Below are 17,119 nucleotides of genomic sequence, written 5' to 3' on the forward strand. Positions count from 1 at the left end.
GGTTACAGGCCAATTGCTTCTCATTCAATTTGTGTCCTAACACATTAAGCGCGACGATTCAAGGAAAGGGTATAATGTATGAGGGCAAAGAAAGTTCCCAAATTGTATTTGATGAAAGATCGTTTGTCCAGGCAATATTGGGGATGTGTTATGCTTGCTGCGGGCTGTGACTGGCTGGTACAGGCAACACACTCGACTTGTATGTTAATGAGTGTCTTACAGGCATGCTATTATTGAGAACTATACATTTGCCCTTGTGCTTAGTTTTCAGAAAATAGGTTGTGATGAACGGTTACTGCCTTATCATCATGTAAGGTGATGTCCCCTTTAAGACCAGGCTTGGAACCCTGGGGACTCCGCCTCTGGCTCCGCCCATCTGGGAGCCATACATAAAGGCCTGCCTCATGGTCTGTATAGCAGTCAGCTCTCGTCCAAATCTGTAGCATAGTTTTTAGCCTAATAAAGCCTTCTTTACAGTTTAATCTCTAAGCATCATTATTGAGGGTACCTCACAGGTGCAATTGTGCTGTCCGAACTATTTTCCTGATCTTGTACATTTTAACTTAGAAGGTTTAGAGAGCCTCCTACTCCCACTTCCAATAATGTTACAGGGCAATGTGTACATTTTTCATAGAATTTACAATACAGAAGGAGGCCATTCAACCCATCGAGTCTGCACCGGCCCTTGGAAAGAAATCCCGTCCTTTTTTTATTTTGAGTACCCATTTCATTTTTCCAATTAAGGGGCACTTTAGTGAGGCCAGTCCATCTAGCCTACACATCTTTTGGGTTGTGGAGGCAAACACGGGGAGAATGTGCAAACTCCACACGGGCAGTGACCCAGAGCCGGGATCGAACTTGGGACCTCGGCGCCGTGAGGCAACTGGGCTAACCCACTGCACCACCGTGCTGCTCAGAGCTCCCGTCTTACGGCCACACCTCCACTCTATCCCTGTAACCCAGTAACACCACCTAACCATTTGGACACTAAGGAGAAATTTAGCATGGCCAATCCACCTAACCTGCACATCTTTGGAATGTGGGAGGAAACCGGAGCATCCGGAGGAAACCCACGCAGACACGGGGAGAACATGCAAACTCGACATAGACAGTCATCCGTTTGTTAGGTGTTTCTGATAAACAGACAGGGGAAAAGGAATAGAAGGATAAGTTGGCAGAATATATCCATTCCCTGGTTATAGACTAGATCCCTCACAACTGTCCGATACTAAACCAATCTGTTTGCAATCTCAGTGTCACATTGGACCCCAAGATGTGCTTCTTACCGCATATTCCTGCCATCATTATAGAATTATAGAAATTACAGTGCAGAAGGAGGCCATTCAGCCCATCGAGTCTGCACTGGCCCTTGGCCCCACCTAAGCCCACACCTCCACACTATCCCTGTAACCCAGTAACCCCACCCCACCCCACCTTTTTGGACACTAAGGGCAATTTAGCATGGCCAATCCACCTAACCTGCACATCTTTGGGCTGTGGGAGGAAACCGGAGCACCCAAAGGAAACCCATGCAGACACAGAGAATGTGCAGACTCCGCACAGACAGTGACCCAAGCCGGGAATTGAACCTGAGACCCTGGAGCTGTGAAGCAACTGTACTAACCACTGTGCCACTGTGCTGCCCATAGATTTCCACCTCTGTAACATCCTCTGACTTCACTCCGTCTCAGGTCATTTGCTACGAGAGCATCATCCAGGCCTTTGTTGGCTGTAGCCCTCACTCTTCCAACATAATCCTGGCTGGACTCCAATGCTCTACAACCCCCCCCCCCCCCCCCCCCCCGCCCCCACCATCACCCTTGAGATCATCCAAAACTTCTTGTGTTCTAACTTGCAGCAAACCACATTCTCCTCTGGGCGGCATGACTTACATTGGCCCCTGGTCAAGCAATGTCTTGATTTTAAACTTTTCACCTGTGTTTTCAAATCCCTCTGTGGCCTCACCCTCCCCGACCTCTACAATCACCTCTGAGCCCACAGTCCTCTGAGATCTCTGTTCTCATCTTATTCTGGCCGTTTGAACACCCATGATTTGAATCGCTCCACCATTGGATTGATTGTGAGACTAGGGTCATGAATGTAAATAAACAAAACTATGATGGCATGAGGCCCGGGTTTGCCATGATAGATTGGGTAATGTTACTTAAAGGGACGATGGTGGATAGGCAATGGCAAACATTCAAAGACTACATGGGTGAACTGGGACAATTGTTCATTCCTGCCTGGAGCAAAAATAAAATGGGAAAGGTGGCCAAATCATGGCTTACAAGGAGCATTAGAGATGGTATTAGATCCACAGAAGAGCCATACAAATTGGCCAAGAAAAACAACAGGGGCGGGATTCTCCGACCACCTGCCGGGTTGGAGAATCGCCGGGGCCTGGCGTGAATCCCGCCCCCGCCAGTTGCCGAATTCTCTGGCACCGGATATTCGGCGGGGGCGGGAATCGCGCCGCGCCGGTTGGTGCCCCCCCCCCCCCCCCACACCCCCCCGGCGATTCTGGGCCAAAGTCCCGCTGCTGGAATGCCTGTCCCGCCGGCGAGAATCAAACCACCTCTCTTCCCAGCGGGACTAGGCGGCGCGGGCGGGCTCCAGGGTCCTTGCGGGGGGGGGGGGGTACGCGGCGATCTGACCCCGGGGGGGTGCCCTCACGGTGGCCTGGCCCGCGATCGGGGTCAACTATTTAAAGCAGACCAAGGCAGGCCAGCAGCACGGTTCAATTCCCGTACCAGCCTCCCCGAACAGGCGCCGGAATGTGGCGACTAGGGGCTTTTCACAGTAACTTCATTGAAGCCTACTCGTGACAATAAGGATATAGGAACGTGATATAGGAATGTGAAGAGAAAAAGATTGGTGAAGATGAATGTAGGTCTCAGAAATAGGGGAATTTTTAGTGGGGGTCAAAGAAATAGCTGACCAACTAAATGCATACTTTGGTTCAGTCTTCACAAAGAAGGACAGATAAAACGTACCAGTAATGTTCGGGAACACAGGGTTTAATGAGAGGGAGGAGTTGGAGGAAATCAGGATTAGTAAGGAAATGGTGTTGGGGAAATTGAAAGCATTGAAGGACGATAAATCCTCAGGGCCTGATAATCTATATCCCCAGAGTAGTTAAGGAAGTGGCCCTAAAATAGTGGATGCATACGGTGGTGATCTTCCAAGATTCTATTGGCTCTGGAGCAGTTCCTATGGATTGAAGGGTAGCTAATGAAACTGCACTATTTAAAAAGGGAGCAAGAGAGAAAACAGAACATTTTACACCAGTCCGTCTGACGCTAGTTGTGGGGAAAATGCTTGAGTCCATTGTACATAAAAGATTTAATAGCAGAACAATTGGAAAACAGTGGCAGGATCAGACAGAATCAGCATGGATTTACAAAAGCGAAATCATGCTTGCAAAATCTACTGGATTTCTTCGAGGATGTAACTATTAGAGTTGATAAGGGGAACCAGTGGATATGGTTTATTTGGACTTTCAGAATATTTTCGACAAGGTCCCATAAAAGAGATTAGCGTGTAAAATTAAAGTGCATGGGATTGGAGTCAGTGCATTCAGATGGATAAAATAATGGTTGGCAGGCAGGAACCAAAGACTAGGAATAAGGTATTTTTCTAAATGGCAGGCAGTGACTAATGGGGTGCTGCAGGGATCAGTTTGAGGCCCAGCTATCCACAATATATATTAATGATTTAGATGAGGGAACTAAATGTAATATCTCCAAATTTTCAGATGATGCAAAGCTTGGTACGAGAATAAGTTGTGAGGAGGATGCAGAGATGTTTCAGAGTGATTTGGATAAATTGAGTGAGTGGCCAGTTGCATGTGGATTATCCACTATAATCTGGATAAATGTAAGGTTATCACTTTGGTAGCAAAAACAGGAAGGCAGATTATTTTCTGAAAGGCTATAGATTGAGAGAAGGGAATGTGCAACAAAACCTTGGTGTCCTTATACACCAGCCACTGAAAGTAACAAGCAGCTGCCCCCACGAATTGCCTTGGAATATTTTATCATATTAAAGGTGCCATATCAATACAAGTTGTTATTGTAACGTCTGAGGATCCTGGGATTATATTCATTGGAGTTTAGGAGGTTGAGGGGAGATCTAATAGAAATCTACAAGATAATGAATGGCTTAGATAGGGTGGGCGTAGATAAGTTGTTTCCATTAGAAGGGGAGGCTAGGATCCAGGGGCACAGCCTTAGAATAAAAGGGAGTCACTTTAGAACAGAGATGAGGAGAAATTTCTTCAGCCAGAGAGTGGTGGGTCTGTGGAATTCATTGCCACAGAGGGCGGTGGAGGCCGGGCTGTTGAGTGTCTTTAAGGCAGAAGTTGATAAATTCTTGATTTCTCGAGGAATTAAGGGCTATGGAGAGAGAGCGAGTAAATGGAGTTGAAATCAGCCATGATTGAATGGTGGAGTGGACTCGATGGGCCGAATGGCCTTACTTCCGCTCCTATGTCTTATGGTCTTATGAACCTTTGAACGGCCGTGGCGGGGAGGACAATTGTTCAATGATTACCAATCCTGGATAAGTTTAAATATGTGACTAAATCTCCCGTTATTCCAAGTTAATTCTAATTCATAGAATTTACAGTGCAGAAGGAGGCCATTCGGCCCATCGAGTCTGCACTGGCCCCTGGAAAGAGCACCCCATTTAAACCCACACCTCCAACCCACCCCCACAACCCAGCAACCCCACTCAACCCTGTTTTGGACACTTAGGAAAATTTAGCATGACCAATCCACCTAACCTGCACATCTTTGGACTGTGGGAGGAAACCGGAGCACCCGGACGAAATCCACGCAGACACAGGGAGAAAGTGCAGACTCCGCACAGATAGTGACCCAAGCCGGAATCGAACCTGGGACCTTGGAGCTGTGAAGGGACTGTGCTAACCACTGAGCTACTGTGTTGCCCAATTGAAACCATTATCTGTGCCCCAAGACTTGCCGATTCCAATTCATTCCCGGCCCACTTTGTGCATTCTACCTTCCGTAAAATTAAAGTAATCAAAATGCCCATGTCCCAGCTCACACCAAGTTCCATTCACCCATCAGCCCTGTGCTTGCTGACATCCATTGGCTCATGGTTAGGCAACGTCTTGATTTTAACATTTCTATTCTCTTCACTGTGTTCCCGCCGCACTCTATCACTGTCATCTCCTCCAACCCTATAATCCTCTGAGATATCTCCTCTAATTAGGGCCTCCACTATTGGTAGCCATGCCTTCAGCTGCCAAGGCTCAAAGGTCTGGTAGTCCCTCACTAAATCTCTCCACCTCACTGCCCCATAAGATGCTCCTTAAAACCTAAAATAAAAGCAAAATACTGCGAATGCTAGCAAGCTGGAATGAAAACAGAAAATGTTGCAAAAAACTCAGCAGCATCTGTGGAGAGAGGAACAGAGTTACTGTTCCGAGTCCGATATGATTCTTCTTTGGAACTGAAGAGGGGTAGAAAAGTAATGGGTTTTATGCCGTTGAGAAAGGGGGGAGGGTGGGGTAGAGCAAAAAGGGAAGGTCGGGGATAGGTTACAGAGCGTGGGAGATTAAATTACAAAGATGTAAAGGAAACAAAAGGCAAAGAGAATGGGAATGGTAGTAATAAAGGAACAAAGCATTGGTCCAGCGCAGGTGTTAATAAAAATAAAGGTCAGCACTGTGTGAAAGCAAAATAGCAGAATGTGTCAATAGTAGACTGAAGGTCAGCACAGTCTGAAAGCAGGACATGAGAACAATATACAGACCTGCACTGGGGGAATAATACAACATGGAGGACAGTGTTCATGGTCTGAAGTTGATGAACTTAATGTTGAGTCCAGAAGGCTCTAAGATGCCTAATGTGAATCCTTAAAACCATCTCAGACAATGTTTTTAAACCTCCAAACTAATTTGTGACTCAATGTAATTTTTGTTTGACAATCTTGCTGTGAAGTGCCTTGGAATGTTTCTACTATTTTAAAGGTGCTATATAAATGCAGGTTGTGTTTTTTGTCATGAAGTATCCGTCCCAATATTGTTTTGGGGTGGGGGGGATGCATTTGCAAAGGAGGTCTGGGAAGAGATGCAGTGGTTTTTGTTGAGGTTATCCTGAGTAATGGAATAATGGAGGACTCTGTGCACTACGGGCTGTTCCCAGGGAGACACACCGGGATAAAACTTTTACTGTGGCTGGAGGACCATCATCTCAGTGAAAGATGCTGTTGGTCTTTCTGGACAAAGAATTGTCAATGGCTGAGAGTTGTAAACTGGCACAGGACTATGTGCTGAGAGATGCACTAAAGCTTGGGGCAGCCACCACTGTCCAAGATTGGAAATTGCCTGGTACCCTCAGGCTGTATATTTGACATGGAATGTCAGCAAATGTCAAGTGTACTGCAATTGTACAAAGGCACCTCAAAATGCGAACATGTGGGAATGGAGAAAAGTTGAATTTTATTGCACTTTCTGTAATATTTAATTTGAAATATTTTGGAATGTACTTTTATAATTTTTAAAGCAATATATATATATATTTTAAAAACGCATGACTCTATGCGCATAAAGTGACACCAGAACCCGGGCGGCACAGTGGTTAGCACTGTTGCCTCACAGCGCCAGGGACCTGGGTTCGATTCCGACCTTGGGTGACTGTGAGGAGTTAGTGCCTTCTCCCAGTGTCTGCGTGGGTTTCCTCTGCGTGCTCCGGTTTCCTCCCACAGTCCAAAGATTTGCAGGTTAGGTGAGTTTACGGGGAGAGGGTGGGTTTAGGTGGGGCACTCTTTCAGAGAATCGGGGTGCAGACTCGATGGGCCGAATGGCCTCCTTCTGCGCTGTTGGGATTCTATGAAACCTGCCGTCTGTTTGACACTTTTGAAGATAACCTCCCAAAATTATCCAGATGAGGAAAAAAGTCCATTTAGCCCATCGTGCTGCTGTCTATCTCTCTCTGAATGCGCGGTTCAAACGCCCTACCGAGCACCCCCACCCCCAAACCTGGGAGCCTGTAATCCTTGGCTTTTTTTTTCAGATTCGGATCCTTGCGGAAAGTTAACATTGAAGCTGGCTTTCCCCAGCCTGATCTTTCAGACAAACTGTTGCGCGGCTCACAAAGTTTGATGAAACACGTCAGTGGCGCTTTAAAAGTTAGAGCCAGCGGGCGGGCGGCACAATATCCATCCTGGGACCAAAAATCCACCCTGACGCTTTTAGCTGCGGCGCCTGTGTGACTCTCCCCCTTGCGGGAGCCCAGCCTGGGCAGGCTGCACTGCGGAGCACACACTCCAAGCTGCTCCGAAATGACCGCGACTGCCCGAAAAGGACACCCCAGCTCCTCTCTCACAGTTTATTTTTTAAAGCCTGTACATATGCGGTGAAATGGTCGGGTTTTAGCCGTGTGGAGAAGTGAAGGGGTCAGAAACATTGTGTGGGTGGGGATAACCCTGCACGGATCACGTGCCGTGGATCAAAGCCGGGTGCCGCCTTGTGGGAGCTGGGAAGAGAGAGAGAGAGAGTGGGAGAGAGAGAGAGAGGAGAGCTGAGCCATGTCATTGACAAGGCTAGCATGGTGATAGAGCTCGCCCAGCGCAAGGAACGTACAACCGGCTACCCAAGACACCTCGTGTTATTTTGTGTCGCTTCTACTTCAAACAACATCGCGAAAGAGAGAGAAAGTTACATCTGTGCGGATATGTATCTGTGAAAGGAAAAACAAAAGTGTGGAGAGGGGGGGAAACAAGAGTCCAAGCCAGAATTAAATCGGAAATTATGTCCGGGCCAGCGCTGATACAACCGGCAAGATGATGTTGAGGAGGGGTATTGGTGAGTGGCTGCTGCTCTTGGGGGTAGTGGTGCTGGTGGCAAGTTTGGGATCTGCCTGTGCCAAGGAGACTGCCTTTGTGGAAGTGGTGCTTTTCGAGTCCAGTGCCAATGGTGAATATACAACTTTCACAACCGACTTACAAGGACGTTTCTCCCGGGCTGGAGCCACCATCAGCGCCGAGGGAGAGATAGTGCAGGTAAAAAATAATAAGAACACCAAATCGTATCTTCCTCCTTCCGCCAGACCGGCAGTGCTCCGGGCAGACCCCCCCCCCCCCCATGTCAAAAATAAAAGAGGAACCCCCCCTCCTCCCCCATACAAGTGTGTTTTTAAAAAAGTTTTGCTGGGAGTTAAGTTCACTCACTCAACAAGATGGCTCCGATCTTGGCCGCTGCTGGAGCAGATTTTGAACAGTGGTGGGGGGCTCAAATACATAAAGAACATCGCTTATCTCTGCTGTCCTGCTGTCAACAGCCCCTCTGTCAAAGCCGGTCCGGTGGTGGTGGGGTAGAAACGTTCATGGGACCGAGTTTACAAAGTTTGTTGCAAAGTTTTGTTGTAAACTAGGGAGATCCCTCCGCATCGAGCTGCAGCGGGGGGCACCCTTGCTGCATGCCCCCATCACCCCAGAGGAGGGTTTATTTTTTCGTTGTGAGATTGCAGCTGCGGGTGTTACAGTTTTCCTGATGTTTAATTTGCAATTTGTGTTTTGCGATGGTTATTGTGTGTGTTTTCAACACCTATCATTTCATTGGGTCTGAGCCCCGCGGATGAGCAGTATCTGCAAATTGCACGTGTGGAGGGTGAGAGTGTGGTGACTTTGACACGAATACAGCTTGCCGGTTGTCATGTCATGGGCATTTTAAATTGTTATTTTTCAATGCTATTTTTAAAATATATATATTTGAAATGAAAGACATTTCACGGGATCCGATTGCAGATCAGACCCTTTGGGTCAATCACGGCGTGCTTGGGATCATGAAGAGATTCGCTCGAGTTACGCAGATTTGAGACCTTCACAGCAGCAGATTACCATGACAACTGGTTAACTATTATTAACCAGGGGGATATCCCCCCAAAATGCGAAATACCTACAACAGGCACCGGAATGTGGCGACTAGGGGCTTTTCACAGTAACTTAATTTGAAGCCTACTTGTGACAATGAGCGATTTTCATTTCACTTCTGCTTTGTGAATGGTATCCTATTCCTGGTCGTCTCTCGAACAGAGGGTGTGCGCGATTTAGTACTATGATCGCTGGAGAACATGTATCCAAACATCGCAGTAATCTCCTGCATAAATCATTTGTTCTTTCGGGGGGGGGGGGGGGGTGGTGGGAGGTGAGTGCAGTTGCAATGGGTTGGCTTGTTTGCAATAGCCTCCGATGTGCTTGCAGCCAGCAATTCCTCTCTCTCTCACACAAATTTAGATACTGGAAAAAAAAACAGCTAGGTGTTGTGAAACGGGAGGAAGAATTTCCCTCGCTTGATCAAAGAAGCTCGTTCCACAGTGTGTGTGACAATGTGCTCCGTCAGTAAATAAGTAGCTCTTGTTAGGTCCTTTGTAACTCAATCCTCTCTGGGATCGGGAGAGAGAGAGACTACGTTTGTGCTTTGTTGCAGCTGCAGAGTGTGAGAGAAATTCGCCTATTGATCAAGCGGAAAACATACCCTGATTTTTACCATGAGAGGCGGGGGGGGGGGGGGGGGGTACTTGGCGAGGCTGTTTTTATGGATTTGCATTTTTGTACCGCCGGCCTGCACTGCAGGGATTCTTAAAACTGGTTAAGGAGGGAAAATGTGTTTTCTCTCTCTTTCCCCCCCCCCCCCCCTATCCGAATTGTTAATAAGATATTCACGATGTTGTGGAGACCTAGGTTACGATATCACTGGGTAGTATCTGAATCTGGAGGGGTGGCCCGGGGGGTGGCTGTGACTGATCCTGGGAAGACAGTGAAACTGACCTGAAATCCACAAGCACATTTCAGTGAGAATGGAACAAGGAGACTTTAAATTATAAAGCGATTTAGAGACCCCCACCCCAAACCCCCGGGGGGAGGGGAGGGGGGGAGTGTGACAGAGCTCATATTTTTTTTCCCCTTCTGGCTACGATTTAATAACTGTCATAGCGACGTTAAAACTGCCTCCGCCTTCAAAGCTACTAGTTAAATCCGGTTTGTCTAGACGCACATCAAAGTAATCCCAATTCAAACATCAAAGGAAGATTTCCACACACACACACACACACACACATAGAAAGCCTCCGCAGAGTTGCTCTGCGCTTCACTAGCCCATGCTCAAGAACATACTCTTTTATTCGCCCAAAAAAACAAACGTCTGTTGCTTTCCACGATTGTGTTTATAGGTCGTAATAGACTGCACCCCCGCCCCCCTCAAAACCCCCCAGTCCTCGGAAAAGTTTGTGTTGGGAAAAATGTGTATGTCGGCAATGATTAGTGCCAAGAGCGACTATCTTTCACAAAAGCGTTTGTCTACGAGATAAAAGTTGGATTGTTAACTGCTGAACGTGCGCTGCATCAAGTACAAGGGTTTAGGAGTTGGGGGACTTTCAAGGTCAGCTCGCTACCTAAGTACCCTAAAGCTTAATATATGTTACCTATTTGAATAATCCGCTCATTTACAGCCACTTGGGTCCCTTCTGCTCACAGTGGAGGATTTGCAGTTTTAAATGTTCAAATTTGGCAATCTCGATTTTCCCTAGGTTCCCGACCAAAGTTCAATTCCAAACTCGCTTATCACACTCAAAAAGTGCTCTCTGATCAACAATGCCGAAGTGAGGAACGGATAGTTTTTTAAAAAGTTGTCTGAAGTAAATTATTAATAGGCCTGTTTTGTTTCTTCCATGTGACCTGTATTACCTCGAGAGTGGTTTTCTTTTTGATGATTTAGGGCTGAATTATTAGGTTATTATCGTTGGACGGTGTAAAGCGTAACTTAATAAAACCCAATGCGAAAGGGGAGACATCTAAGATTGTTTTATTATAGAGGTACTGGGTTTCTACACAATGGTTCATAACTTACATAAACAAAGTTATTAAATGAGCAGAATTGTTGGAAATGCCACAGGCAGCCCCTTCCTCAGTAGTTCAGTGGAACCAGTTGAGAAGCTGAAAGGTTTGAGTCGAAGTGCGTTGTAGAAAATTAAATCCATGATTTACACCCCCCCAGAGCAAATAGATATTCTTGCCGGGGTGCAGCTGCAGAACACCAACTTCAGTCTGTGTGAATCTGCTGCCCCCCACTCCCCCAAGCAGACTCTTTCCAAGACTCAATCAATGGTCAGTAACTTTAGTGGGTGGAAGATGTTATACATTTGCTCCTGGTCCCCAAGTCATTCCAAACCTTTTGATGTCATTGATCATCCAAGCCAATCATTCGTGTTTAAAACAAAATAGTTCACTTAAAATCGTGCACCACATCTTTAGTTAAAGATTTGAAATGTGGCCTTTTGTATTATTTCTCCCCCTTGCGATGAAACTCTGTTTTGGAGGATGGGGGTTCATTCAGTGGCTGTACAGCAAATCGCATGTTATGGGAAAATTCAGTGGGTCCAACATGACCAAAGTAACCTGTTGTGTAGAGACATGTGGGAAATGTGATCATATAAACGACAGTACATGTATTCACCAGCTAGCTGGGCTCTTGTTATCAGTCAACAATAGCTGCATTTATACTCAGACCCAAACCCTTTCCACTTCTGTTCTTTTATTTTCCTTTGAAGCACTCTTTAGATGGCTATCTCCCCACCTTCAGCTGGCTTCATTGGGTAATAATTTGCATCTCTCCGCAAAAACATTTGGCTCCTTTTCTTAGGAAGAAGACTGGAAATCAAATGTGTGTGTCTGCTTTTATTACATTTTTCTTTTCTGTGTGTTGGGTCGGAAGGTGGGGGGTGAATTTTGGCCTGAAGCTATAGCTTTTACATTTCACTGCACACCTTTCAAAAGCCTTTTCTATGTAAAGTTATCTTTTGAGTGGAAGTATCTGTGCAGTCACAGGTCCATAGATATTGCATGCATGGCTGCCCTGAATAAAGTCTCACATTACGATGTGCTCATACATTTCAGGAGTGTTTTGTGAATATTGTTTTGCTTCACAAAGTAATGTTAAAAGAGTGTTCATTCAGACTTTAAATGTTGCAGAGTTGAAAGGTGCCATTTCAGTAGATGGCCTAAACCATTGGTCATAAGTGATTGTAGCCCCATACACTTTCCCTTTGTGAATTGCTTTTTAAAAAATTATTTGATTTTCTTTTTAAATCCTAAGGGCAGTATTCAAGTTCTTTGGCTCAATTCGGGAAAACGGATGAAAGGCCATTTGCCATTTCATATCTGACCGTCACTGCAACTGTCTTACACTTACATTCCATGCTATACATGACCTGGTTCATGATGCAAAATGAGGCCAACAGCACAGGCTCAATTCCCGTACAGGCTGAGGTTATTCATGAAGGCTCCGCCTTCTCAACCTTTCCCCTCACCTGAGGTGTGGTGATCCTCAGGTTAAATCACCAGCAGTCAACTCTCCGCCTCAAAGGGGCAAAGCATCTGGGACTATGGTGATTTTACTTTTGTTTTACTGGCCTATCTCTGTAACCTGCTCCAGCCCAACTACAACCTGCAGATCTCTTCCAATTCCGGCATTTGTGCCTCCTCAACTTCTTTCATCCCCACCACTGACAGCTGAACTTTCAGCTGGGTCATGCCCTGAGCTCTGCAATTCCCTCCTTTAAGAACCTGCATCTTTTAAACAAGATTTTGGTCCCTTGACCTAATACTCTCTGTTTTATTCGGTCAATCTTTCTTCTGATTACAGTTCTGTGGGATATTTTCCTATGCTGCAGCAATTACGGAAATGCAAGTTGCATTTTAAGTTTGACAGCCTCTGCTGACTTGAGTGTAGTATGGGCATCTCGGAGTGAGTTAAATTCAGTGTAGGGTATGGATATCTAGTTGCAAGTTGATGTTCAGTGTACTATATGGATATCTAGGTGTGAGTTGATGTTCAATGTAGAGTAGGATGTCTAGGTGTGAGTTGATGTTCAGTGTAGAGTAGGATATCTATGTGTGAGTTGTTGTTCAGTTTAGAGTATGATATCTATGTGTGAGTTGATGTTCAGTGTAGAGTAGGATATCTATGTGTGAGTTGATGTTCAGTGTCGAGCATGCATATCTAGGTGTGAGTTAAGGGCTGCAATTCCATCAATAATCTACTCTTCTCTTCAATTGTTCAAAATCCTGGAGATCCCACCCTGACAGCACTGTGGGTTTACCTAGACCACATGAACTGCAGTCTTCATGAAGCAGCGCGCTTCCACCATCTCAAGGGAAATTCGGATGGAAAATGAATGTTGGCCTCTCCAACGACAGCTACATTCGTGGGATTAACTTTTTAAAATCGCTCCTCTTCTGAAGCTTCCAATACTCAGTGGAGTGGACTTCCACTCATTCAGGAGTCCATCCTTCAAATATGGCACTGAGTGCATCAGAAAGTCTGTTTTATCTTGGAGTGCATCAAGGTCTTATCCCAGGACACATTCCAATGTAATCCCAGATTGGTTGAATCCTGGTTTACAGTTCATAGAATCAAACAGTACAGAAGGGGACCCTTGGTCCATCAAGCCTGCAACAACAAAAAACTACTCTAAATCTATTTTAATCCCACTTCCCAGCAGTTGCACATAGCCTTGAACGTTATAGCATTTCAAGTTCTCATCCAAACCAGTACTTTTTAAAGATTGTGAGGTTTCCTGCCTCAACTACCCTCCCAGGCTGTGTATTCCAGATTCCCACCACCCTCTGGGTGAAGTTTATTTTTATCTCCATTGTCCCATCATCCTCAAATTGGAGCACCTAGGACATCTGTGGTAGCTAACTCAACGTAGAGTGAGGACATGTTTACTGGTTGGTTGCCTTTGTATACACCTTATGGGGGATGGCCATTGGACGTTTGATATCATAAACCTAATAAATTGAGAGAAATACTCAAATATAGGGCAGCACGGTGGCACAGTGGTAGCACTGCAGTCTCACGGCGCCGAGGTCCCAGGTTCGATCTCGGCTCTGGGTCACTGTCCGTGTGGAGTTCGCACATTCTTCCCGTGTTTGCGTGGGTTTCGCCCCCACAACCCAAAAGATGTGCAAGGTAGGTGGATTGAACACACTAAATTGTCCCTTAATTGGAAAAAATGAATTGGGTACACTAAATTAAAAAAAAAAAAAGAAATACTCAAATATTTTATTGACGCTAGCTGAACCCCATTGATGGTATGTTATAGCTTTTGTCTCATGAGGTATTTGTACGGTATGCATGTGTGCATATGTTATAGAAATATTTGAACGATATTTCATAAATACGCTTCTCGCTGTTTAGCAGCAGGAAAGGTGCATGGGGTGCCTCAGTTAATGGGTGAAAATATTCCAGTTGATTGTCACGTTTGCTGAAGGTAAACAGAATCTCATGATATGCCCTGAATATGCGAAAGACTTCTGCTTAGTCTCCGTTTGTATTGCTGCAATAAAGATGATACAGCATTTTTAAAGACGCACATGTATATGTGGCTTTTACAAAGGCTCGGTTGGTACTGTGCCAGACAGACCAGGTCGAGTCTTGATTTAATCCTCACTCGGGCTCAGTGGCCTTCGTTCTATTCATGGTAAACACCCCAGTCACCTGACTGTAAATTATGCTTCAAGTGAGAAGAGGATGGTGGCTCGGCTGTGATGCTCTGCCTCATGGTCACAGAGCATTCCTTCATCACCTGCACTTCCACAGACAGAAGGGCCATTGAGGTGAGGTCCCAGAGTCTTGGTGTTGCTGCATACCATACTGTAGCAGAAGCCTGCACACGCCAGGGACATTTGCGTTACGTTGAAGGTGCTACATGAATGCAAATTTGCTGTTGTTGACAGATGATCAATGCAGGGAAAGAAACATGCCCTGGTCATTGTAGGACTTCAGAAGGAGAAGTTAAAGTGGGTTCTCTGATGGCAATATGGGAGGGTTTTTTTTTTTTGAATACTTCAAATGACAATCATTACTTGGGCAATGAAGAATGTTGAAGTAAAGCCAACTCTTCAAATGCTAGGGCAGCACGGTGGCCCAGTGGGTTAGCTCTGCAGCCTCACGGCGCTGAGGTCCCAGGTTCGATCCTGGCTCTGTGTCACTGTCTGTGTGGAGTTTGCACATTCTCCTCGTGTTTGCGTGGGTTTCGCCCCCACAACCCAAAGATGTGCAGGCTAGGTGGATTGGCCACACTAAATTGCCCCTTAATTGGAAAAAATGAATTGGGTACTCTAAATTTATTTTTTTAAACTCTTCAAATGCTGGGAATCCATTCTGATCTGCTGCAGGAGTGCAGTACTGTGCCCTTCACACACAGTGATGTAGTGCTTTTCCAACAAACAGGGTGCAGTCTGATATTTTCTATATTTGAATGGGATTCGTGGTGCTGAGTGCAAGAATGAGCTTGCATTGCTGGAGGCTAGCTGTGCCAATGTGACAACATTTTAATTTAACAGGGTCCGCTTTGATGGCGCTTTTCAAATATTTATAGGGACGTCCAAATCACTCCTTCTGTTTCATTTCCAAAAAAGCTGGAGTGAATAGCATGCCCTCCTTTGAACTGGGGTTGTATGTCTTCAGTTTCTTCTTAAATTATTCTGTTAACATACTTGTGGCTTTTCGTGCCCCCAAAGGGGGCTAGCTTGCTTGCATTTTCTTCTCCCTCTTACTCCAACCGAAATGTGGAGTAATATCTCCAAGTCCCAAGGTCCCACATGCCCTAAGTTAATTGGTTTTAAGTCCCAAGTTAATCGGCTTACCAACTCTGGTGGGTTGTATCCCTGGAGATTTCCTGACCCCTGCCTTTGATGGCCCCACATAACCGTTTCTCACAATACTATGCTTTAATGACTTAATAAATTGTTTAAACAAAATGAAGACACACTTTTTTTTTCGTGCTCCAGTGATTTGTTTTTGCCTGGCTTGTTGGCAGCCGTGACCAGGGGTATTGATCTTCAATCCCTGGAATTGCCTGGCCAATCCTGGAGGTTGGCAACCGAGGAGAAGGTAGTGTGTGGTAACAGTGCCACAATTAGTTTCGGCACCTTAATGAGGGGAGGGGGCAGAAATCAGCCTCAAATCACCACCAAGTGGTGATCCCACTGCTTGAACAGGATTAGGAAAGAGGAGGGTGTGCAGTGAGGGTATACATGGCTGAATTGCTTGACACTCACAGACTGCCACTCCTTACCCTAATGAGGAGTCTGCACCTTGTCAGGGGCAGAGAGATGCAAACAGAGCATTTTGCTCTGAAATGGATTTGTTCATCACCGAGGCAATTAACACTTTGTGGGGCCCCGTGCTCACCTTCATTTCTGGGTCCCCCACATGATGTCCTGCCCCCCCGATTCTGTCCATCCTCACTGCACAGAACGCAAAGGCACAATTCACAAAAATACATAAATAACAAATTGTTTCACTTCACCTTCAAGGAGATTTCCCCTCATAGAATCTACTTAATTTCCTACTGCAATGACTTCTAGCATTCTCATCCAAACTTCTGTCTAAAAGCGTGTAAAATATATCAACAATTTTCTTCAGAGATTTACTTCTATTTTGCAATTGCACCATTATTGTGTCACAAATAACATTGACAGTCTCAACGATGATCTTTTTCCCTTTTAAAGTGGTTTCATTGCCTTTAGTTTCATTGAAAAACAACTTCTTACATCTTGTAGGCTTCTCATCATCAGAGGGACCTGTATTTTCTGTTAATGTTGGTGCCTCTGCTTCCGAGCTATAGCCATTTCGAAGTTCCATGACAAAACCTTTAACTGAGGCTAACACTTGTGAAGCATTCAATAAAATTATATGAACATTTTGAAGCGATTTGCTGAAGGCATAATTCATTGACGTAAACAGTTCCACACAGAGTAAAAACAGCAATTTTGTACTTTTGAAACTTCTTTGCTGAGTATTTAGTTTCAATTTTCACACGTGATTTTTTTGAATTTGATGTGGCTATGTCTGAAAAGTTTTCTTTTATTTCAGCAAAGTTCATTTTCAAAGCCAAATCAGCATCTGCATGAACAGACCACCTGGTGTCACAATTTTTTCCAATTAAGGGGCAATTTAGTATGGCCATTCCACCTACCCTGCACATCTTTGGGTTGTGGGGGTGAGACCCATGCAGACACAGGGAGAATGTGCAAACTCCACACAGGATCGAACACGGGTCCTCGGCGCTGTGAGGCAGCAGTGCTA

The 17,119-nt window shown here is 45.5% G+C and overlaps 1 protein-coding gene across 2 annotated transcripts in view; it reads left to right on the top strand.

The window, feature by feature from the left end:
• The first annotated feature begins 7,264 nt into the window (after positions 1–7,264).
• The window catches only part of znrf3 (zinc and ring finger 3), a 332,702-nt gene continuing 322,847 nt past the window's right edge, over positions 7,265–17,119 (top strand). The window contains exon 1 of one of the 2 annotated variants that reach the window (XM_072497116.1): positions 7,265–8,028. In XM_072497116.1, coding sequence (XP_072353217.1) covers positions 7,810–8,028 — 219 coding nt within the window. In that variant the 5' untranslated portion in view covers positions 7,265–7,809. The remainder of the gene's footprint in view (positions 8,029–17,119) is intronic. The other variant, XM_072497106.1, reaches the window with a different exon arrangement.

Source organism: Scyliorhinus torazame, chromosome 1 (genome assembly GCF_047496885.1).
Source record: "Scyliorhinus torazame isolate Kashiwa2021f chromosome 1, sScyTor2.1, whole genome shotgun sequence".
Classification (NCBI taxonomy): Eukaryota; Metazoa; Chordata; class Chondrichthyes; order Carcharhiniformes; family Scyliorhinidae; genus Scyliorhinus; species Scyliorhinus torazame.